This window comes from Dunckerocampus dactyliophorus, chromosome 4 (genome assembly GCF_027744805.1).
Source record: "Dunckerocampus dactyliophorus isolate RoL2022-P2 chromosome 4, RoL_Ddac_1.1, whole genome shotgun sequence".
NCBI lineage: Eukaryota > Metazoa > Chordata > Actinopteri > Syngnathiformes > Syngnathidae > Dunckerocampus > Dunckerocampus dactyliophorus.
In genome coordinates this window covers 15,486,781-15,512,776 of record NC_072822.1, presented here as the reverse complement: position 1 = coordinate 15,512,776, position 25,996 = coordinate 15,486,781, and the positions used below count along the sequence as shown (strand labels likewise).

The window sequence follows — 25,996 nt, the reverse complement described above, 5'->3', positions numbered from 1 at the left end:
ATTGTGAACTGTTACCATTCACAAGTTGCAGAATATAAATAACCTAACTAGGAATGTTAATTACCTCTGTCATGTGGAGTGTTTCCATGTTAGCAGGATTATGGCAAATCTACTAATCTAATCTTCTGAAGAGGAACCCATAACATTTTGGTGACTATCACAGTGGAAATGCCAATCCCACACAAGACAGCAGACATGACTTCATTAGTTTGGCAAAACTTTGTATATTTTACAATTACTGCCACCTTCATGACTGGAGTGGTGTAATATCGATTGCTACTTTTTGTAATCCCATTTTGTCCGCCGGCAGTTACTGTTGCATTTTTCCATCTCTATTGTTTGGTATAAACAGCAGCTGACACATGGACTGACAAAGTTGACCAAGCATTTTCCTGCTTTCGATATTCATAAGGGAATGTCTGTCTGTCTATGAAGCAGACATTATCGAAATACCATGATAGTTGACATATACAATTGTCCCTCACTACATTGTGGTTTTTGAAAATTAGATAATAAATGGCTGCTGTTTCGTGGTTGACTATTGACTAAAAACCAATTCATATGAGGGTATTCTGGCCACTAGGCGTCCGTAATGTTACATGACATTAGATTACCTTCACACTGCATGCAGTTAGCCATGGCATGTTCGACATGACAGTTCTCCTCCCATTACGTGTGTATGTGGTAAGGTTTTTGCTTCTTTGTCTTTCTTTTCCACTCCGTTTGTAACACTTTGTTATGTTTGGAATAAGTTAATTGGAGAGGCTAACTAGTTAGCTCAGTAGCTCGCTATGCTAGCAGTGGCCGTCTCTTGTGTCTCTGTAGTGATGCCATAGCCTGTGCATTACAGTTGAGCAATGTGTCGTAAAATAATAATAGAAGTGTAAAGGTGTCTATAGGGGTGTTATTTCATGTTTACAGGCCTCTAATAATGGTAAAAAATCGTATTTAGAAAGTCATAAAATGGTTTTCTATGCTCCAACTACAAAAATATTCCATTTATTAATACTGAACCTTACTGTGCGGAAATTCACTCATTGCGGTTGTGTCTGGAACCAATTATTTGCAATAAATGTGGGACGACTGTAGACCCGTTTGGTACAACGACACATATCGACGATTAAAAAAGGAAACGATTACTGACGGCGACCAGCATTTAAACCTACGAGTCGGCATTGGCCAACTTAACAGTATGTAACATTTAGGGTATACTCGTACCAGGCCCGACTTGAGCCTGATCCCCGCCTCTCCTGGCCACCACCCACACACCTTTTGGTACATACACCACTGTATTACCACAGCTTCCCTGATTGTGTGGACTAGTTCCAGTATTATCTCCAGTCGTTCTGTTTATTTCTGTTGTGGAAGGTGGCAGCTGTGATGGTGTGGTGTGGTGCGGGAGGAGCGAACGCATAATGTTTTTTGACAATGTTTTTTTATTTTAATTATAGACACAAATGTAATTACAAGGGAGCGAGCATGCTGCGTGGGTTTTGACTTTGTGAATTATTTTTGAATTTTTCTATTTATTTCTATTATGAAAGGTGGCAGTTTTCATTAAGAACATTGCTCAGGTGCATGACCAATCATGTCAGAATAGGGGAAGTGTACCGAACTTGAGTGCGAATCAATGCACTCACACTCGCCAGACGTGCTGGACTTTAAGTGGGCCCAAGCATGGTCTGAACGGCCTAGTACTGAGCAGCCAAAGGCAGAGAGCCATGTAAGCCACTTTCATTGCAGTAACCCTAAAGTCATCATCACTCTTTTCTTTGTCATCAGAGATATGAATGACATTTTCCCCAATTTAGTCTAATCCCAAATAGTATGACTTCAGGTGCATATGACTTTAGAGCAGGGGTCAGCAACCTTTAACATCCACATGCAGATCCGGAGCCACGTGTTGTCGACCCCTGCTTTAGAGGGTCCACTGTACAGCTGCTCAAATTCAATGCCGCACACATTAGCTATCACTAGAGAAAAATGCAACCAACTGCTACCAAAATTCTGAAAAACTTTATTCAGTTCTGTATATAAATTTGAATCCAATTAAACATACATTTTTTACCACACCTATTTAACGCCACATGGAAATAGCGGGTGAACCTCAGTTTTGAAGAAATATCTCTGCACAACAGCATCTTGTTTCACAAGAATGACAACAAATTGAGAGTAATAAATACTATAAAACACACACAAAAAAACTTTCGCACGATCTCACACACATACATTAAGGAAAGATGAGGATTTGCTCTTTGCAAACTGAGCACCTTCTCATGTTACTGCATATAAAACCAGGGTGGAAATGTAAGAAAACGGCTACAAAAAAATAAAAATCTCGACTTGCTTCAATTTTCCACAGAGCCAGAGTTGTCTTTTACAGTCCATAATGCTATCCAGATGTGAAGGGAAATGGCTTTCCTCTAGAACTACACTATATGTGGAAATAACAAGGGCCAATTACATTTCCAAATAACAGAGCAATAATAATACTTACATTTACCTGAGTGGATCAAATATCTAATTTACAGCACAATGTTGCCACACTGTGTTTGCAACTCTCACAAGTCAACGGTCAACTTTTGACAATGACTTATTCAGAAACAGGCAAAAATGGACCAAAAAAGCAAATTTGTCACAAACTCACCACGCTCTAGCTTGGACTGGGCAGCTTGGGACGAGAGCGGAGCTGGCCCTCCAGATGATTGGTTGGCTGGGGGGTGACGGAGACAAGATGCGTGATGTTGAGATGTGCATTTACCCAGAATGCAGTGGAATGTGTGTTTACAGGTCCCTCAGCCTGTAGCACGATCTAAACAAACTGTTTATCTCGGCAGTGATGCGCCTGCGGCCACTACTGCCTGTCTCATTGCAAATGAGCTCTTATCGTTCTTGAGCCGAGCTGACGCTGCCTGTACATAGCAACACACACACACACACACACACACACACACACACACACACACAGAACTTATGCCTTTTATGTGTCATGAGGGCCGAGCACGGAGCGTGTGCTTTGCTCCACTAAAGAGATAAAAAAGCTCCCTTTTGGGCTTTTGCTGGGAGATTATTGTGGTCCATAAATGTCTGACGATGGGTCACAATTTACATCTTTCACAATGACGCAAAGTGGAGGGAAAAACAGCCTGGTTCCGTTCAGGGTTTGGTCTCACAGTGCAAACATTTGGTTGACATCAGTCTTTGGGTTACAGAAAGACAATAAAACAAAACTTTGATGTTCCTTGTGCTGCTCGAATGTGAGGCTTTGTTCAATGTCTGGACCTTTGTTTCAAAGTCCAAGCCCAGTTTTTAATGATGCACTGCTTCATCCAGCACAGGGAAGGAACACATTGGACCACTTCACACAGCACAAGATGACACAAAGGTGATACAGTTAGTCCCTGTGGGGTGCAGCATCTTTCCGGAGGAGCACAAAGAAGGATGTCCTTTATGAGGCGGCGCTCCATTCAGGAACGCCGCACCTGATATGAGTTTGCGTCTCTAATGAGTGGTAGAGCGGGGGGGACAGGTTGGGGGTGAAGCGTGGATACTCTCTGTGGAGAGGGGGGCTGATATGCCGGCTGTGAACGTTTTCGGCGCTCTGGCTCTGGTAGAGGTCGTGAGAAACAGGCTCGCCCAGCGGCGGTGAGCTGTGGTGGACTACAGCACTGAGTCGAGAGCCCTGTGGGCTGGAGTTGTAGGGAGGATGGGGGGTGTAAGGTGGATAGGGCTCCACGGGAGTCATAGCGGAGGGCAGCGGGCAAGTGTATGACCAGGATGCACAGGTGCGGTCATTAAGTCTGTTCTCGGAGCCCGCAAACATACATGCCTGTCGCTGGCTCATGTCCGAGCTGTAGGGGGCGTCGGTGAGGCCCAGGCCAGGGTTGCTGGGCAGAGTGGGCGGTGGGGGAGGGGCGTAGGAGGAGGCGTGATAGTAGGACTCACCAGGCCTGGGTGAGCTACCAGGGAACACTCTCTTGAACGTGTGCTGGCGGGCTCCTGGGGAGCACTTCTCCTCCACTGCGTAGAGAAAATGTTGTGACATTAAATCAGCACAGAGAAAGTTACCGCTACTTTAAAAGACGTTTTATTGCTGAGCTGAGCCCAAAATGTGCACATAAAAGAAAATTGCATTCAGTTTGCAGCTTGACTTTTACTGAGGCACAAAAATAAAGAGTGGTTGATTGATGTTGGTCAGATGATCCTAATGGACTGCAAGCATTATACTGTAGATGGCACTGAGCTTATGTCAGCTACTTTGTCTTGTTGGGGAATTTAGACATAAACAGTCTTTGCCAGGCTTAGACTTTATTGTATTCAGGAAACTCTTGTATGCTTCCATAGTGTTTAAATAGTGATAACTATAGTGAGCTTCTTGTACGGGATTGATAAACAGGTAGATGACAGACTGCAACAGAACAACAGAAATATACTGATCGCCAAAACTAAAAACTTGTATTATAGGCTATTGCTGTGGCTATTAAAAATGTGGGTTTTGATGAGTAGACTAAACAAGGCCTACAGAGGCAAAGTTACAAGACATACTCTCCAAACCTGCTGAATAAAAACCTGACGAGGGAATCAAGATGAGGTGCACTCAAAACGTGTGTATTTTCAATCACCGCCACAACATTTAACAGATAACTGTACAATGTTACATACATGAAAAATAGTGGCAAATAAAACCTTGCACTCACAAAACATTCATGTCAGTCATAACAGTCGTGATGATTGGACACTACATTATTTTTTAGATATCAATTCATAGCTAAGGTTTAATTCAGTAATATGGCCCCATAACTACAGCCTAGCTTCTTGCTTTGCAGCCGGTGTGTGTTAGAAGCAAAACAGAAGGCGTTCAAGGCGCTTCCCAAGCTAATTAATGCATGTAGCGGCAGAGGACACAAAAGGTAACAATCATTATTGGATTTCCAAAGTGTAGCAAAAATTGTGCGCATATTTTACAAACAGCACATCTATAATTACGTGTCATCGGAGAATGTGTCATATGACATGTCAAACAGAAAAAGAATACATCGCTCACTTTCATTACAACGATTAATTTTCAGTGCTAATGCATCATTTAAACACTTTTTCTAGTCGAGCGGTTCTCAACTGGTTTGACTGCGGGAGTCATTATCACCCCTCAATGACAAGCGGTGCCCCAAATTACAAACATTTTTCAACTCAAGCTTCTCAAATATCTTATATTTAAAGGGAATGTTTGCAACACAACGTAAGTGGTAACGGCGAGACGCTGTCTCTGTCTTTACGGCGCGCTCTTCTCCAGCAGATATCTGCAGCTGTGTGTCGGACGCAAGGCAAGTCAAATCCCCACTTGATGTTCTTCCACTCCCGCTCAAGCTTGATAAAGTCAAGCACCTCGTGGCAGCAAAGCAAGCGAACAGCACAGACATGAACTCGGGGTGCATTCACGGACTTTTTTCCTCAGGCAAAGATCCCTGACCCACTTTTGGGTCTCGACCCACCAGTTGAGAATCACTGTTCTAGAAGATCTTATGAGACGGTTAGAGTTGAGACAGGTGAGTGTACACTGTATGTATGTCAACATGTAAATTGAACACTTTCATACCGTAATTTTTTTTAGCTATGAAAAACACTGTCGAATAATATATATTTCAAACCACAAAATGAGTGACACACCTGTACCTGTCCTGTATAGTTGCAGTACATGCTCAATATCAACACAAATTATAAATTACTCCTGTGTTTTATCCATCTATTGTTTATCTATGTTATCTATGTTTCCGGTTGTTATTTTGCATTCGCTTTTATACCGCAGCAAAGAAAAGACGTAGATGAACAGTAAGACAGAAAGTTAATGAGCCAGGCGATGACATTATTGAGTCTGAATATTTTTATTAGTCTAGATTTAAAGCGGGAACACCTACTTGTGCTACTAATAAATATTTAAAGAATTGCTATAAAAAGCAAATCCACGTGTACTCCCATATGTTTCTTGTAAAAGTTTTAGACTGCAGAATGAGTCAATTTTGGTCCTTAATGTATCCCAATAGGGCTAATTACTGGACTCATAGGTCACCACTCTTTGTACCTTTTCCATCTAATTACTGGACTCATAGGTCACCACTCTTTGTACCTTTTCCATCAAGACTAAAAAGGTACAGATATGTTCTGAAGCAGAGTTTCCAACATTGTTCTCAAGGTTTAAGGCTCAGAAAATCAAAATCACTCCTTTTGAGGGTACCATGCGTCTCTAAAGCTACAGTCATGTAGTGACGTACAGTGGAACCTCGGTTTTCATCATTAATCTGTAATAACCGAAACGTACGAAAACCAAATCTATTTTTCCCATAGGAAATAATGGAAATCCAATTAATCCGTTCCAGACACCCAGAAATATTAACACCAAGCACATTTTTATAAGAATAATTATAGTTTTACATGCAAAGCAAAATACATACAAATGACAAATGAAATGGATCACTTTTACCTTTATTGAAGACTTACACGGTGATGAGTGGAGGGAGGGAGGGGGCGAGGGAGTAACGGAGGAACGGCAAGCACCATGCAGACGCTGTTTCATTGTAGTCAGTTACAAACTTTAAAGAGTGGATAGTTACACCTGTATACTTGCTCATCTGAACTTTATTTAACAGGCACTATCTTCATTACACATACTGGCCCGGCATAATCTGCCTATAGTGTCCCAACTCTAAAAGAACCACTACTATTATAAAAGAACCACATTATTCAGAGCCTGAGTCACCAACGTGTGGATGCTTTGTTTGGGCACTCAATTCCGCTAGTTTGTTAGGTGCACTGTTTGGTTGTACGACAACAGAGACAGTGTAAGAAAAATTGGACATTTCTAGCAATCACTTTCGTACAAAAAGCGATGTTCCACTGTACTTATTTTTCAGAGTATGCAGTGTATACTGTAGCCACGCTTACCTTTCCTCTTGGTGCAGTGATAAAGTTGAGGCTGCTGCTGGATGTGCTGAGGATGAGACAAGGTGTATTGAGTGGCCGGAGCACCAAGCAGCATCTGAGGGCTGCTGCTGCTGCTCAGGCCGTTCTCACAGCTAAAGGGCGAGCCGGCCACGTCGGGTGAGCGCCTCAGACCCTGCATCTCCCCGCTGAAGGGACTCCCGGTGGGACATGCTCTCTGGCGGCCCGTGCTGCGAGGGACCACGGGGTAGTCTTTACTGAAAAATTAAGAAAGAAATCTTTGACTAGATTACAGGTATTTGACTAAGATTCTGCCTGGTTCTATTACACATGCGCCTGTTATCCCCTCTCTCTCTCTCTCTCTCTCTCTCTCTCTCTCTCTCTCTTTTCTTTCAAGTCTACTTAGGCACTCTACATCCCTTTCAGCTCCGATCTCCCTCTGTAAACACAGCCCTCTCTGTGAACTCTGTGGTATGTAGGGGACAGCGGGCCACATCTCGCTGACTGGCGCTGAGACAGTGACACGCACAAGCAGACACATGCACGCACAAACACGGCCAGGGCCGCAGTGAGATAATTTGCCGTTCTAAAAATAAACATCCAGCCATGTGTCACTTCGGATATAGGCTCGTCTCCAAACCAATGCAGCACAATAACAAAAAGGGGGTGGTGCACTCACTGCACATCACAATACAGCACAGCATCCCCCTCCCTCCTTCCAGTAACACGCTCTCCTATTGGTCTGCAAATACCCTCCATACTGCTTTTCACATGTGGAGTGCAGAAGCCATCGTGGACATGCACAGGCACCTGATGAGCATTGACAGTGAGATTCACAAGCACTAGAGTGGCATCATGTGTCTATCACTGCACCACTCTTGTGTTGTGTTGCTATGTTGTGTTGATGCTGCACGCTGCCAACCAGCTTTCAGGTCAAGCTCACCCTTCAGGTGACAGCGGTTTATATCTCTTTTTACCACTTGGCGCAGCCCAGCATGCACCCGTGCTCCATATGTACAACATCACAGAGTGGGAAGGAGGAGGAGGACGACAATATACTTTGAATGCTTCATTTCTCACACAAACACACAAAAGACCTTCAGGGAATACACACAGTGCTACCCCGACACACTTGCAAAAGAGAGCCAAGCAGCTTTGGAACCACGTCTGTAAGACTCTTAAACAGCTCATCCTATTAACACCACTCACTGAGCTATTATTTTACTTTTATTCAACATAATCTATTTTTGCTGTATTTAGTTGAGTTTTATATGAGTGTCCGTATGAAGGGTTTATAAATGTTTTATAAATTGTTGATTTATCAGTTTCTTAATGTCTTATTAAGCCTTTAAGTGACTAGATTGGAATAGCCAGATTGACTCATCACTTGCCAAATACAGTGGAACTTTTGAGTGAAATGCCCCCAAGGGGAATGAGAATTAGACAAAATTAGACGGATTTCTGGAAAAATACGGCTATACAGTACAGCCTCACAAAAATTCGAAGTCCAAACCATTGCCATGCACGACGTCACATGACAGAGCAAGAACTCAGTTCAGCGAGCTGAGGACTATGCGTTTTGCTTTTTCTTTGTCTTTGTTATGCAATCCGCTGCATTGATCCAGCCGCCTAGAGAGTGGCAATATTCGAACTGCAGAAGAATATATGCAAATAAGCTGACATCTGCTGTTACACACAATGTGAACTGCAGAGTATTTGCGTGTTATTTCTTCGATTTTTCGACAAAATTCATGCAACAACGAAAGTGACACTGATTCAAAATCAGAAATATGGCGTAATGTCTAGATTACGTTTTACCTGCAGGATTCTTCTGATTTGTTTTTTCTAATCAATACACTTGGGTTTTTTTACGTTATGCTTCCGTGGAAGGTGCAGTGTGTTACTGCAGTGCTAACAAACAATGCTTTGAAGAACACTGTGTTGAGTCCATCCACTAGCTCAGTGTTACATGCAAGATATGTCGCCATTTAGGAGCATGTTTGTGATAATCTTAGGGTAAGTTTAAAGCATTTATAGCATTTGATTGTGCTTTCATTGAATGATATACAGCGTATCTTCAGGAAACATTGCTTTGTTGTTTAATGAGAGTTGTTTTAAGTAAAAGCGGTGCTGTGTTACGCTTTTGGGACCCTTTCAGAAGACTGACCCATGTGCACGTGCCACGAACATATACTTGAGGCCATGATTGACGGCCATGAGCACCAATTATTTTATTCGGGCCAAACAAAAATTTAAAAATTTCTATCCAGTTTAATTCGTAATTGTGAAAAATGTAAACATGGCTGAGGTTTCATCATGAAGTGAAGACTTTAATTGTTTTTAAATCTTGGTATTGAAAATGCAAACCTATTTTACACTTGTATGACTGAGTTGTCAAATGCACACACTTTTAATATGTTAACATTAATCTCTTTACAAGGGTACCCTAATTATAAATGGGTATTTGGAAGGGCAGTGCACTGCACAGTTGAATACAGTGATCTTGATTTGATTTGATTGACTGACATAGGCGCACACACACACACACACACACACACACATGCGCGCACATGAGTGTACTCACCCTTGCAGTTTTGCCATGCGGTGCAGCTCGTTGTCGTCACTGCCTCTGAAGCCCTTTGCAAAGGGATTGTTCTCTATCTTTAACTGAGTAATCTGAGGACAAAACAAAGGAGGTCTTTTATAGACTTGCGCCAACATTAAAGCGCAGCACATCCACAGCACCATACATGCACACAGACACACCAGACCCTTTTAAACCTTCGCTCCGTCGAATGAAAGTCGATGGTTTATTATTAGCAGGGGCCCTGTAGATGTTAAAAGCCGCCCCGCTAAAGCTCTGCTCGGCCAACATTCCTCAACCGCTGACGTTCCTGACGGAGAGGACAGTGTTCCCGCCAGCTGACACTGAATAAACTGTTTAGCCAAACAGTCGCCAGGTTTAAGCATTTTCAGGCCAAAGCTTTTAGAGGTCCAGAGCTTTGATGTTAGGTCTTCGAACTTTTCTCATGGAGGGAAGCGTGTGTTTGGCAGCAGACTGTGTGAGAACGCAGGCGAGCTACACACTCAACACCAGCTGAGATCTGGTAGCTGGGAGGATACTAATAGCAACTACATGCTCAGCAGAGGTATAGTACATTAAAATATGCATGAAAAAAAGTAATTTTATAATAAATACAGAGCAACATTATCACAATTTTCTCCCTCAATTAAAATATTGCTATTGCACAAATACAAATTACATGTTACCATATTTTATTTACACCTCCAAATTCCTATTCCTTTCAGACGTGTTGAATTGTGGAAGTATAACCATGTGATTTTACATTAAAGGGACTCTATGCAACAGGTTCCCTGGCCACACTGGAATGTGCTACATGCATTATATCCTGACCTCTGCTTTTACAACATCCTCTTCCTGCTTTGAATACGTAAAGTACTCCCCACATAACACGCGCATTACTTATGTTTGTTTTATTTGTATATGTATTTAACCATACATGTATTTATGGAAATGATAACCAATGGATGTTAAACAATACACTTTAACATTAAATAAATAAAGTTTGTATTTTACTACTTATAGATCTGGCGACCTGGGATGTGCGTTTACATCGCTTTTTTATATCAATATAATGATGGAGTAAATATGTCTCTAACTTTTACAATGAAGAACTCAAGAGCAATTGCAAGCAATATTGGATGAAAAGTGGTTGAATTATTGTGAAAATGTATTTAGGACTTTTAGAATTTGCTATCCAATGTGACTGGCAGGCACAGCAATCATGCGAAACGCAATGAGGAGAGGGGCTTCAAGCCTCGGTGATCTGTGTTTAGAGTGTAAGATGCATGAGCCAAGATCAAGGAAAAGAAGCAGGTCATTACTGAGTGACACTCACACACACACACGCACACACACACTGGCTCACACATATTGACACACACACGCCAATCTATTTTCAGATATGCGCACCAAAACAAAGTAATTACACACAAGCGAAGACGATGGGAATAGACTTTCTGGACACAAATAATATAAACAAAGCAAACCGTTTGTGTGTGTAATTGTGATCTCCAGAGAGAGCTGGAAACCTGGGGTGAGAACATTTTAGTCAAGACTTTGTCTTAAGGTTAGAACTTGGTCAAGAACAGTGTAAATTTTGGGACTGGGAACCCTCTCATAATGGTTAAGGTTTGGGCAAGAGGCTAGGAGATTACACAAATGAATGTCCTCACTGGAACATAGAAGTACAAATGCTTTTTGTGGGTGTGTGTTGAAGATGAACTAATTAGACATGTACACTTTTTTAGGTTGTTTTCATATTTGCAACTATGATGAATCTCTGCAAAGTTAATGTTATTTCCACTGCGCTCATCTTGGCATCAAAAAGTTAGGATGAGAAATGTTGGGTGGACATGACAACGGTGTATCAATGACTGTGCCAGTACATCACAGTTGATGACTTACTGCACTTCGATAGAGTCATTGAATGATCAAGTAGTGATCTTAAGTGTACATGAAAACCCACAGCACGGAAGATATACTATAGAGCAGGGGTCATCAATTAAAATTGAGTAAAGTCCGTTTATGCAATTTTTCTTCACAGCAAAGGTCCAAAACTTTCTTTGCCTTAAATCGCGTCCAACAGACGAGCTCACATGAATATCAAGTGTAAAGAAACCCTGCACATCACCCGACAACCAGTTCTTCTCAAATAGTGGGGCGAACCCCCTGGGGGTAAGTGTGGTGAACTATCAGGGGGGTCATGAGAGGCAGGGAGGATTTTCAATATTAGAGCAGAACTGCCAACATGTATGAATTTGTCGTACTCAACATGCAATTTGAATGTGCTTGCATGCTTCACTGCTCTCCATTTTGTTGCATTTTGCTGGTTTCGGTTTGACGGTCAGTCTGTACAGTACTGATAAATAAATAGATATCAGTTTCTCAATTGTATTTCAAATCGGGGGGGATGCGAAAATATTTCTGTACCCCATTGGGGGCATGACAGAGAATAATTGAGAACCACTGCCCTACAACACAATTGTTTTGCCACCTTACATTGCATTTAAAAGAAAACAGGACCAAATTTCACATAAACAATAAAAAGTTTGACTGTACAAACAATGAATGAACACAAGAGGCTTATTTTTAAGTGAAATAAAACTGCCCTGATTTCTCTGGGGGAAAAAAATAAAATAATAACAAATGAATAAGTGTGTTTTTAACTGAAAAGTTGCAATAGTACATTGTTTACCTTGGAGTAAGATGTCTGCAGCAGAAGCACTCCACAACTCTCCCGGCAGCGAAATATGCTTTGTTTTGCTCCAATATCCATAAAATCCTAAGTGAAGACTCGCTTGCATGTTGTTTTGCTGTAAATTAATGTGCTATCACTCTCGTAGATTTTTCATACGGGGCTCTACAGTTTCAGAACACAGACAGCAGTTTGGCACTGGATTCTGGAATAATTAACCTATATAGGTCCGTCCTTTCACTTTTAAATGTTCGGTTTTCTCGATCGACAGTTGTTACTTTTGACACTCATTGGAAGATAAAGCGGCAAAGCCAATAAATGGATGGATGGTTGTCATTCGCTCGGCAGGTAAACAAACAATTTCATTAGCTGATTTGTGACGAGTGACGTCACTGTGTGGTCTCACGTTAACCGTAATAACTGAAGTAATTACGCCCGGAAACTGCCGCTGAGATTGGTCTGCGAGCATGATTATATTATTAGTTATTATTTTTCCACCGGTCCGTGAAGGGCCATCACTGGGTCCGGATCCGGAACAAGGTCCGCCTCGCTGCTAGAGAGCATTTGAGGTTGTTTTTCAAAAATCGCATTGTGCAAAACAACATTTTTTTCTAAATGAATGGATATCTTAAAACACATGACAAGAACTGCTTAAGTTAAAAACTTGATGCAATAATAATTCTTTAAAATTGAGACTCAAGACTTTAGTTTTTCACTACATTTTTGTACACACAGCCAACACTACAAGTCCAAGAATGCACTGCAATGGTGTTTCTCACACAGAGCTCCTCTCTAGGCAGTATAGTCACTTATTATTGCTTTCCATAGGTCATTTTATGATAGAAGTCAATGGTGCAGTATTAAGAATTTCAACTTTATCACGTTTATTGGTAATCCAAACTCAGTTAAAAATACAGCCTAGCTGGCTAGAGGATATAAACTTAGCCCCAGAGGTCGCTGTGCACGGTGGCCTGAAAGCGACAAAAGGCATTTGATAAAACACTGTTGTCATAAATGTAGCACTTGGTATGAGTTAAGTGTGTTGTGTTCACCTGTCATTAATGTGATCAGTGGAGTCAGTAGTGATGACAATGTGTATTACTGAATGCCTAATGACCGTTTCATTGATTAAAACACCAGTTCTAAAGAGGTGCACCGTATTATAATAAAGTCTGCTGTTCTGACTCATTTTCAATGAGACCATCTCATTGGGTTGATTTTCAAAGTGACATTGTAATGTTTACCTAACAGAAATTAGGACTTCCAAGGTGAAAATTACGTTTGCAAGCAATGTATAAGGTTGTGATGTGAGAAATTCAAAAGATCTTGTGGAAATCTTGTGACGTTCTCATACCAAACTGTTGATGAGATTTAGAAGTGTCATAAACATGAAACCAGGGATAACTTAAACACACACCAACCTCATGATATGGCACTCACACACCATGGAAAACAACATTTTAAGTCTGAAAAGTTGGAAATGTAGGTTAGGGCCGCTTTATGTTATCATTGGTGTAATTAACAGCCTGCAGAAAGTGCTTTTGAGTTCTTACTGCTTGTCTGTCTTCAGTGGTATTGTTCCTCATTGAGTATACAGGTTGGTGACTATGTCAAATGTTCCATTGCTTCACGCCAACGCCACCACGGGCCCTCCCTTTCCCAAACCTCGAAGCAACCTATAGGACAGGGGTAGGGAACCTATGGCTCGTGAGCCATATGTGGCTATTTTGATGACTGCATCTGGCTCTCAGACATTTCTTAACACAATAAAATTTCTTTAAAACATTTTTTTTCACTGACATTTTCAAGTAAAACGTTACAGAAATCACAGTGTTAAAAATAACGTTCAAAATATAAAACTCTTTCTGGCATTTTAATTCAGCTATCCATTTTCTACCACAATGCGGGTGGCCAGAGCCAATGCTTGCTGTCCTTCCGATATTTTCTGGGTCAGACACCAAAACTCGATTATTACTGGATAATACGGTAGCCTACCCGGTTCATTGAGAGGTCAAGAAGTAAACTTCCCTCCTTTAATCAAATAGTCAGCAAGCTAATTCTGCAAAGTAAACCCTTTTGAAGCAGAAGATGGCGAAAGGAAAGACAAGGAGTACAGTGCAAAACTACGCAGCACCAGAAGTCGCATTAATGATACAAAGTATTTTATTTATTATTGGTGAACTTCAGTATAACAACGTTCTTAAAAATAATAAATTCAGAGGCTTATAATATTCTGAAATTGTTGGTCTTGCTTAAAAATGCACACATTTAGTTGTATTCAATGTTAAAAAATATGACGTGGCTCTCACATAAATACATTTGAAAATATGTGGCTTTCATTGCTCTGTTAGTCAAAAAGGTTCGCAGCTACTGCTATAGGATGGCCCCTCCCCACTAAAACATACATGTATGCATGCAACAGTGTGTCCTGCACTGACCTTATGGTTCTGGTAGGAGGTCACAGCGATGAAGGCGGTCTCAGGGAAGACGTGGGTGCAGAAAGCTGTATTTTTGGAGCCGAAGCCATTGTTCTCATCCGCCTTGACAATATGGAGACGAGGCTGGTATTTGTGCATGGAGTTGAGTATTATCTGCACAGGGGTGAGATTGAGAGGGTGAGGCTTGAGTGACCGGTCATGTTCCAGCAGCAGATGGGAGCTGGACTAAAGAGGCCAACACATTTCTAAGATGGCCTCAGTTTGAATGACAGAGATTCATGACACACAAGATCAAAGTGAAGGAAGTCAAGATGAACGGCAACTCTTTTTTTTGCAGCCTATAGGGTCGACTATACATACCACTCATCTTGAAGGAACTTTTTCAATTTAAAGTCTGTATATAGTATGTAACAGTACATACACCTGCACAATCTGAAGTAGATGCATTGGTAGTAAACACATCTGGTTATGTTATCATTGCTGTCTATACATTTTTGTGTCTTTACAAAGATATGTACACTAGGTCCCCAACTTACGAACATCCGACTAGCGAACACTTGCGGATACGAACACAAGCCGACTGGTCTATATTTTATTTTATTTTGCCTTGTAGTCGCTCAATCAGTATTTTATACTGCTACTGTACATGCTTGACCAGTAGAGGGCACTGTGACACTGCTAATGGGACCAACACAGGAAGCGTTAGAGCTAATGGGACCAACAGAGGAAGAGTTAGACGCTGGGGAGATAAAGCTAAATGGAAAGCTAAATTATACAACCAGGACAGAGCGTGTGATTTAAGTTTATGAAGAGTTAATAGGCCTGCTTAATTCTACACCACCCACAGAACACTACCTCTTTTAGAAGAGTCTAACGATGATGACAATTTGTCCTTTTTTTCAATAACTCCTCCTCCAACTCCACCACAACGACGTATGCTCGACCACTCCTCTTCAAAGGTAAATAACATTTATCATTACGTATTATTATATCATTTTTATTATTGTTTTTTTCATTAATTATCCTCGTTTAATATTACTACTGCATCCAAACTCATTTACATACATATGCATATAATGTATATGTACACACATACATGTAGTACCTATATCATTGGTAATATTACCTTTTCCCCTACTTAAGAACAATTCAACATAAGAACGGTCGTCTGGAACCAATTGTGTTCGTAAGTTGGGGACCTAGTGTATACACCACATTGACTGACAATGCGACAGAGGTATATAATTGAGCAATATCTTTATTATTGTTAGGAGGGATGCAGAAGCACAGTGTATCCTAGAAAACTATTTTCTCATTTCGGCACATGGCGTGCCATGGGAGAAAATTCCCTCTCAGCTCTCAGTATGTCAGAGTGCAGCTGTACATCACTGCAAACTAAACATTTTCTTACATTAAGACTTCTGTAGCAAAAACTGAGCATGGGTACTCTCTCCAGGACATACTTTCTAATACAATTAGCTTGCACATGGAATCAGATACGTTGTACAAAATCACCCAATTTACGGTATAGATGTGCATCTCAATACATTAGAATATGGTGCAAAAGTTTTTGATTTCAAGAGTTCAATTCAGACTGTGACACCAATTAAATGCACAGGTAGTTTTTACAGTCGTATGCTGATTAGAGCTCAAACCAGCTGGTTTACAATATTGGACTTTTTGACAATTGTTCACATTTTATGAGATATTGAATATGGGCTGTATAATATAATGATCAAAATTATTAAGAATTTAAGAAATGCATTCTTTAAATACTTCACTGTGTGTGTAGTGAATCTATAGACTATATATAAAATCTCATTTGAACTTTTCAAATATATTCTAATTAATAGAAATCCACCTGTACTTTTATTTCAAGCAATAAATAGCACCACTGATAGTTTTCTTAAACTCACAGCTATAAACAATTAAAAATATTTCCAATGTAATACTAACATTGATTATTGTTGGTGATTATTACCAAACTGTATGACCACTTTTGCACGAGAGGAATAAGTGTGAGCACCCTAACACAACATCCCAGACTTCCCACGACAATGAAAACCCCACACGTGTTTTTTTCCATGGAATCGCTGGCCTTTTTGTGCGCGTGTAAGTGGGCCCGTGCGCGCCTTAATCCATGGGGCTCAGTTTAATCGCAATGACGTGTCCGCCGGTGACATGCCTCAACTAATGGACTTCACAAGTCTTGGGGATCATTACTTAGGGGCCTGGAAATGTGATGTTTTGTATTTGTTTCAAACAATGCACGTTGGCATGCTGCTGGTAGCCTAATTGGCGTTGAAGCGGGACGCTGCAAGGGAACCAGGGTGTGCACTCATGTGGCCCCTCGATGATTTGTGCTCTGTTGTGATGGCTGCTGACTTCTATTCACCACAAAACGAGCCGCGTCTAACGTCTGTACCTTTTAAGACCAGCGCAATCACTCTTGCAAAGCCAAAAACACCTCTCAGAGTTATTTATTTAAAATCATGGTCGATTGGTCCAGCCTAAAACATTACCCGTACCGTTGACATATTATTACATTTGATTAAAAACGTGCAATTAAGCAGCAACGCTCACATGTCCGAATGGGTCCAGGTGGTTGTTGGTGAGTTTGAGCTTCTGGAAAGACACCAGCTGCCGGCTCCAGTGGGCCCCCGTAGCAGGAGAGTCCGGATGGACGTAGAGTCTGCCCGGCATCGCTGGTTCGGCTTTCCCCGTTACAGACCTATACAGTCACACACACATTGTATATAGATGTGTCGTGTCAGCATCGCATAGCCATACATAAACATCCAGTGGATCACAGTGGTCTGTCTTCCCGCGCAGTGATCCGATACAAACAGAAACCATGTCGACACCAAGTTATCAGTATCGAATCGATTCTAGCGTGATGAAAGATATTTTTCAGTACTCCTCTATAAGTCTATTTTCACAAACATGTGTTTTTCTGTTGTTGTGTTGTTCGTATTGTTACACCGTTGAAGGATTTCACTGAGACGTCATAGTTTTTGCTTTATTATTTTGCACTACTGACTTTATTTTGCTCAAACAATTGTCCGTAATAGAATAGAATAAGAGACTAATAATATACATTTTTAGATATTGTTGCACCATCTTATATTGTTGTGTTATTAAAGTGTTAATGTTTTTGTCTAAAATCTTTGTCCTGTGCATTACAATTATGATCCATCCATCCATCCATCCATCAGTTTTCTATGCCGCTTATCCTCGCTAGGGTCGCTGGGGTATGCTGGAGCCTATCCCAGCTGACTTCAGGCGAGAGGCGGGGTACAGGTAAATAGTAACGGTATCAGTATCGACAATACTTTGCTTGGTATCAGAGCGTTGCAGTATCACTCAACTACTCTTTACACGGCGCTCGTAGTACACCCTTCACTTGTACCTGCCTCCAGGTACCACCGGCTGCACAAGACCGGGGCATGCTTTAATTAGAAACATGCATTATGCACCATGTCTTACCCTAAATGTTCACAATTAGACACGTCATAAACCTGGTGCAACCTAATAATATCATTCCAATGGAATTAAACACAATTTTCTTTTCGATTTTCCTGAATGATGCATAACATTGACACAAATGAATAGGTTTTCACCCCCGCCAACAAATTAATGTGTTGAAGTGACTTATTTGTAGTTTGCAAAACTGCACATGCACAGCTCCATGGAAATTAGGAATATAGAACATAGTAGCATGTTACATTACATAAAGTGCACATGAAACACGTGAAAGTGAGCAGAGGAATTTTTCCTCACAGGGGTCAGAAGGTTGCAAGTTTAATAAATGGCAAAACAACTTAAAAACGAAGGGCTTATACGCATGCACATAAAAGGATATAAAAAAATAAAATAGGTATTGATCGCTAGAGAGTCGTGTTGAGGGGTGCTTGAGCAAGGCCCCCAACCCGGGCATCCTCACGTATTTTTCTTTGAGCGTGTGTGCATCCATACGTGTCAAAAACATTGAATTTCCCCTAACAATTAATACTTTTAAATATTTTACACCAATCTATCAGTGGTACACTGTGAGCTCTCTCTCGTGGGCTTTCCCAACTCAGCAAAGCATGCATCTGAATGGGAGACTTTAATCTGTTCCGTGCAGTGTGTCCGCCCGGTGAACCCTCCACAGGCTGATTTAACCAGCGGGTAGACGCGGAGGGAAGAGGAGAGAATTAGGCCAGAACGGTCTGGGAGGATGGCCTGACTTTTAGGCAAGACCATACGGGTGGAGAGGACCTTCATCTCATAATCCTTTTTTTTATTATTATTTTTTAAGATTTATTCAGAGAAATCTACATATTGCATGCTGAGGATAATAGGATACACTGCTCAGTGGTAACGCAGCAAACTTAAATTATCCGTAATATTTACAAGAATGTACAGTGCAGCCGTTCACTAAATGTTGTATATATGAAATGCTGGCATGGCAATACGTGAATAAAGACAGATGAAACTCACCACTTGTTGTCTGCAAACTTATAGCGGTGGTCATCACCGGGCACGATGTCCATGAGTAGAATGTATTTGGTTTTGAGGTTGAGACCTGTGACCTTCACCTTGTAACTAGGGAACATTCTCCTTTTCCAACAAAGAGAACGTAACAGGATTTAATCAATATTATACAGAACACACTGATTCTTATGTAATGAAATGAGCAGTAAATTAGGATACTCGGATACTATGTAATAAATACACAGTTAGTACAAATGCATTGTAACATTTGTACTTAATATAAACGTTTTTTCTATACCTTCCAGCCTTGGTGATAATCATTTCAGTTCCCACTTCGTCAAACCTCGTCCAAAGCTCCCTGTCATGAAGGTACACTTTGATTCCTTCCATGCCCTGCAGCAAAACACCACGCGCACATGTAGACACATTCACACTTGCTCATTTGACAAAAATTAACGCTTGTTTATATTCTAATACATAAAATAGGCGACATAAAATCAATTCACATTTTATTTATCAACTGACTCATAAGCAAACCATTATTTATATGTAAATAAATTCAATAATCGAAATTGTTACACATACCTGATGGCTGGAGGGTGTCAGTGGTGAGGCAGATGATTTAAAATTGTAGCTGGTGGGACTTTCCTGTTTGTGTTCCTTGGGAGAATCCATGCAGCTGGAGTCTGGACGCTCAGCGAGACCGAATTGGTCGCCTCCGTTTGCCATGTCCCCCCTACACACACACACACACACACCCAAACCTGAATATATACACACTATAAGTTAGGATCTGATCAAAAACTTCATCAGCCCAACATTTGGAATTTGCTGATATATGTTCATACACACTTCAAATATTTGCGCATTTGTCCCTTTGCAGAACTAATAAAGGTCAAAACAATGTGTACATGCCTATTAGGTATACGATAATAAATGCAGTGCAACGTACATTGACACAATTTCCCCAAAACACAATAAATCAATAAATAAAATGTAAACACATGCATTTGCGCACGTCGGTGTTATAATTTAATTGGGGTTTTGACTTCTATTTCGTGGTGTGCCCTTACAGTGCATGTCTTTAACGTTCTTCCTTTGCAAAATAACACAATGCCTTATTGTGTAAGCTAATTATTGGCTTCCACTTAAAAGAAGATTAGAGGTTCATCCACTTGACCTTTCACTTTGTTTTCGAAGTGCTTTTTTGACGCACGTTAAGGGCCGACAAACACGTTGCGTTATGGCCCATAATTAATTTATGAATAAAGTTAACATTAAGACATAACAGTGGCAACGTGACACGTTAAAACTGCACGGGTCAAGCTGTAAAGGAAAAAATACACACAGAAGCATATTAGTGACATCAAGTGTGCATTTTGTATTAGTGTCCCCTTCCAAGGGCCGGCATGCGAGCACTGTACCTCAAGCACAGCACGCTGTTCTCACTGTGCAAAACACGCTCATCATCCTGAACCCAGCACAATCACCGCCTCTTTGGTGGAACTTATTTTGGAATAAAACAATCCAAGCGGTCCAGGCGTTTCAGCGAGAGATTGTCAAAAAAAATCGGCATATTCCATGCGCAGTTTGGGTTCTCGTTTGCTCCCCGTGAGCGCGCAGCTGCCGCCTTCCGCAGCCCAATCAGATCATTGCAGCTTTAATTCGCGGGCCCTTAGTGTTGCTTCTCTCCCGGTTGCCCTCACCGACTCGGTGCCAGCCTCGATCTGGACCCCGCTCATCACATCCTTCATTACAAATGGAGTCAAGTCCGGCTCAGACACGAAGCCCCGCCTCCGGTGGCTTTCCTGCTCTCTTATTGGTCAACGCCGTGCGTAGGCATGTGCTCCCCCTCTGTCCTTTGTTTTTGAATATTGTTACACTCCTCAATTATATTACATATCTATTCATATCTGCATAATGATCTAGGCTCGACTCTATTGCTGTCATCGTGCTTATTTAATAGCCAAAGGCAGAATGTGACGTCACAAAACAATCACGTGCGATCTCGCCGTCTAGATTGGCGAGGATCACCACACTGACCGGATTACTGAGGGTCCTCATCACCCGGGGAAAACATGAGGGGGGTTACGAGGAGGTCAAGTCCCTCCTGCCTTCCACGTTACACATGGCGAGTCCATTCAGGATGAGAGAGACATTTACGCATCGTCGGCCATTGTGTAGCTGACTGGAGCCGTAATGGACACGATATGATCTTTTACTATGGCGGCTTGTGTGGGCATGGGAAGCGAGCCTCCTCACGTGACCTAGAATGTGGTAGAACATTTTGCGTTTTATCATGTGTGGGATTCATTTGATGAAAGAGTGCTTCAGAAAAAAAATTCAAATGATAAATGATTCAACAAATAGTCACCTGACTCACGTGATGGATGAAGATGGCAGAATGTATGTTTGCACGGCTGGAATTTCTATATCATAACAAGAATACAATTAAAGTTAATAAAGTCAAGTAAAAAAAAAACATCACAAAAATACAAAGTGACAGTCGACCGAGATGTCTCGACAGTGCTTGGTGCCAATTTTAAAGTTATTATTATTAGTAATATTATCTTTAAAAATCTGTCATCATCGCATTCGTTTGAAAGATGTTAGTTTTTTTTGTCAGTCTGTAGATTCCTAACCATCAACGTCTTATTATTAAACACTTGCTCAGACTCGAATAGCCTTACTCTAAAAAAGAAATTCACAGAAAAGACTGTAAAACTAATTGATTTGATGAGGTTAATACGCAATTTTTCTCCAAATTATTACATACAGTGTCACAAACTCTTGATTGTTCCACACTTTTCTAACATGTATTGTGATGTATAGATTCAATTATACATCACAATATGTGTTAGAAAAGTGTGGAACAAAAAATAATATAATGGCCAAATTGTGGTGTGCGTGTGTGTGTGTGTGTGTGTGTGTGTGTGTGTGTGTATAACCATGATGTCCCCTAAACACTTAACAGTCAAAATGAATGATTTGAGGTTATGAATAACTGAGAATTTGATCGCAACACAACGAACGCAGCAAATTTGTAAATGTTACATTTACGAACGTTTTTGTATATAATTTGAAAAGTAATGCGTTGGAGGTTGTAAATTATTTTTAAAATAATAAATAAGCTTCCTTATTTTCGCACATTGATTGCCTGCTTCAAACGGCAACTGACAGGCTGTCTATAGTTTAATTGCAGCCATTCGTTGTTTGTGAACGCTAAAAAAAGAAAGAAAATGCACACGTTGGAACTATAATATACACAGGTATATTCGTGGCGACGTGATCAGCTGTAAAAATGTTTCACTAACGATTTGGTCCTAATAACGTCAACATCCAAAGTGTCTTGTCAGCAGGCAACTGAGAGACTAATATTTTGAATGTTTTGCATCTCAGTTGCAACCAACTTGAAAACATGGGGAAAAATATCACACAATATTGCAATACACTACTTAAAACGTTAACGTCAAAAGGTCATTATCGATATGAAAATGGTAATTGGATGATAGTTTTGTCCCTGCATCATGCAAGAAAATATTTCGCATGCAAGAACATCTATAGGAGCTTTTTTGCAAAACAGACAGAACCTGGTACCCAAGATGCATACAGGTTGGAAATGGTTAAGTGCTACTTTATAGACTATATATATTTGAAAACATATACAATATGTTTTTCCCCTCACTGACTGTGTGCAGCTGCCTGGCCGGTGAGGCAGATGAAAAGTGGGAGGAGAAGGTTTCAATCATACCTGAAATGAGGTGGCGCTGGTGGCTGGACAGCTCATTATTATTGTCCCATCCGGGCTTCAGCTGACTGGATCCTCTGTTCTCCGTCTGGAGGAAGTGGCGAAGGGGTCCCAGACCTCATGCACTCAGCAGGTTCGTCTCACACACCTACAGCTCCTCCACAACGTGCGTGTGTGTGTCTGTGAGTGTGTGTGCGTGCATGTGTATGTGTGTGTGTGTGGCATCACAGGGCAAGGTCAAGCCATTTCTCTGCAAACAATCACATCACACGCAGGGCCCAATACATTCCTCAGCCCCCATGCCCTGCCTCCACGCCTGCATCCAGTGTGAGGTGGTCTCATGCGGGAACAGCAGAGATCTGGTGGGGTTGGCGGTGCTCCAGGTGCAGCTGAAAGAAAACCTGGTCCACATTATTGTTTTACATGTTAGGAGACTCCACAGGTTTGGAATAATGTTCTGCTCTTCTTCAACGACTAATCATCACTAAAATAAGGTGGTCACCCAGGGTATTTTATCCTCTATACTTCCAATGTTTCTTTTTTAGTTTAGAAATCTTTTTATAATCTTTTTATAATGATTTAAAATCACATATTCGCTCACATTTGCATTGTTTTTGTAAAAGGCGTACATCCGCCCTTTTTTCCAGAGTCTATTTAAAGAGATTAAATTAAGAAAACACTAATTCAATCTCCCATTACTATATTGGAATGTATGTGGATCAAGTGGTGTATTTTATAACAAAAAATACATTTAAAATTAAAATCTTTTTAGAAATATTATTTTACTGCTGCTTTATTTGTGAAGATTTTAGTGTTACTTGAGCTATGATGGACATGTGGCGTATAGCAGCGCCCTCTTGTGGGGTTCCGTTTAGAAACAGGGCATCAACAGGAAGGAAATCAAGAGTGACAACGTACAAAAAAATACTGTAGAAGTAAACAAAGTGCAGCGTGACTTCATCAAGCACATTTAAGTTCTGCATGTAATCCAGTGTACAAATAATAAACATGCATCCAGTTAGAGTGTGCCAGGAGCATGAGTGCACTTTGGAGTCACATCAATAAACAGACAAAGTGAGGGCAGACTAGTGCATAGTTATTCATGTGGGAACATTAACATTTCGAGGAGCAGAGTGTCTGGTTGCCCAGAGAAATGCTGTCACTCAAAGGCGTCAAAGTGAAGTACCAAGTGACCTTTAAACATTACATTGTGTTCATGCAGAAAAAAGATTTTCGACCTCAATTGTATATTTTCATTTTATATGCATCAATACTGACTGGAGAGTTAAATGTCCAAATACTAAAGAGAGATGTGGTTGCTAATCGCTCACACTGCTTTTACAAACTTCAAGAGTCAGCCACTCTCTGCTGAGATTTCCCTCAGGACCTGGAGGAGATCTGTCTTTATCAGACTGAAAACTCATTTTTAACACAGCTGACATTTCGCAGGCACTCGGGGCTTTTGCCGACACGATTTAAACTGTTCTGCAGAGACATTTAACGCTCGCCGGCCTTGCGGGCGTAGACGGGTACATGGACAACGGTCAGGATACAGTTTTAGGCTATTTACTTAATGCACCGCAGCGGTGGACGTGTGAAACACCTCACTTATCACCACCGGCGGGCCTTCAATGGCCACGTGTGCATGCTTTTGTCTGTGTCTACACCATGTGTATGTGATTGAGGCAACAGGGTGAAAGGGCAAACAAGTTGGCCTTTGAATGCCGGTTGGCCCTTGTGAAGAAAAAAGTGAAAGAGTTCAAACTTGGAAGTCCTAAATAAAATAATGTTTTTTCCTACACTCACTGGACATTCAATTTGGTACTGCACTCATTTGTTCATAGTTGAAAGAACAAAAACAAACAATTGTACCCCATTGTACGCACCCATTAATACATGTACTTACCAACTTTGATGACATTTGACACAGCAACAAACATGAGTGCATGACTGATGTTTCATGCAAATTTAGAGGCACATTTTTCCCCAAAACGTTCTAATTCTGAAGTGTCTAACCTGAAAACAGGGTAAGGTGTCCATTGTGCTTGAGACATCTCTTCTTTAAATAAAAAAAAAAGCATAATCACCATTACCATTGTTATTATAACTATCCTGTAAGGCAGACGGTAAATGCAAAACATCAACATCATTTGGGAACCAAATCAATAAGTCATTAAAAGCAGATTGTCAGTTACTGGCATGAGTAATTGTCCATCCATCCATACATTTTCTATGCCGCTTCTCCTCTTAAATTAAAAGCACTGATTACTTTGAGAGCCACACTGTGTCCCAGTGGTAAGAATGTCTGCCTCACAGTCAAGAGATCCGGGTTTGAATCTTTGCTGCAACATCGTTGTGTTGGGTTTCTCCAGGTACTCCGGTACTTCGTTCCACGTCCCATAGACATGCATGGTAGGCTAATGGGGACTCTAAACTGTCCATAGGTTGTCTATGTGTGTCCTGTAATTAACCGATGAGCAGTCCAGGGGCCACCCACCTCAGGTCAGCTGGGACAGCTGCAGCTCACCTGTGAACCAAATGAAGGTGTAGAAAATGTATGTACAGTATATATGCTTTTTTTCTTCACATTGTTTGAAATAATGTAATTAAAATGTTATTAACACACTTCTATAAGGTATGAAATCACCAGAGTGTCACATAGAACGTACTGTATAGTTCAAATCGGATGTTGCATTTCAAAATAAAACAACTCCTCAACTTTCACAATGATTTCTTTTGATTAATGAGATGCGTTAAAAGCAATTGTGTTGTTGTCATTCAATCATTATATCAGACACCCGTTACCACCGGACGAATATACACACTAACATTTCTAACTAGTCTCATGTCACAGCTGTTTGGTGCCATGATGATCATTAAACAGCAAACCCGGAAGGCCTCAAATGGTGGGTGTAGTGTTGATTCTATGGAAGGTACAGCGATATGTTGTATAACCCTTTGGTTGACTCTCATTCATTTTTCTGCGTCCTTAAGCACAGATTTTACTTGAATGTTGAGTCAAAACCTAAAACTTAAAAGCTACATGAGTCGTCCTCACAACAACTCAATGGGGAAACTAGTGTAAGCTATTTTTTGTGACGCCCTTATTTTGTACCACCACA

General features: G+C 40.9%; 1 protein-coding gene across 1 annotated transcript; it reads right to left on the bottom strand.

The window, feature by feature from the left end:
- Positions 1–1,945: 1,945 nt before the first annotated feature.
- On the bottom strand, positions 1,946–20,890 carry tbx5b (T-box transcription factor 5b). Its single transcript, XM_054774936.1, has 9 exons — positions 20,551–20,890; positions 19,712–19,862; positions 19,425–19,519; positions 19,133–19,252; positions 17,234–17,381; positions 14,651–14,803; positions 9,518–9,609; positions 6,937–7,190; positions 1,946–4,020 (listed from the first exon to the last, which is right to left on the bottom strand). Exons 2-9 carry the CDS (start codon positions 19,853–19,855, stop codon positions 3,449–3,451), a joined length of 1,578 nt encoding a protein of 525 aa, XP_054630911.1. The 5' UTR covers positions 19,856–19,862; positions 20,551–20,890; the 3' UTR covers positions 1,946–3,448.
- Between the last annotated feature and the right edge of the window lie 5,106 nt (positions 20,891–25,996).

Coding starts and splice junctions, on each gene's coding strand:
- tbx5b (XM_054774936.1), bottom strand. CDS start 19,855: ATGGCAAACGGAGGCGACCAATTCGGTCTCGCTGAGCGTCCAGACTCC. Junction 19,520..19,711: donor TGACACCCTCCAGCCATCAG/GTATGTGTAACA, acceptor GTTTTGCTGCAG/GGCATGGAAGGAATCAAAGT. Junction 4,021..6,936: donor TCACTGCACCAAGAGGAAAG/GTAAGCGTGGCT, acceptor TTCTCTACGCAG/TGGAGGAGAAGTGCTCCCCA.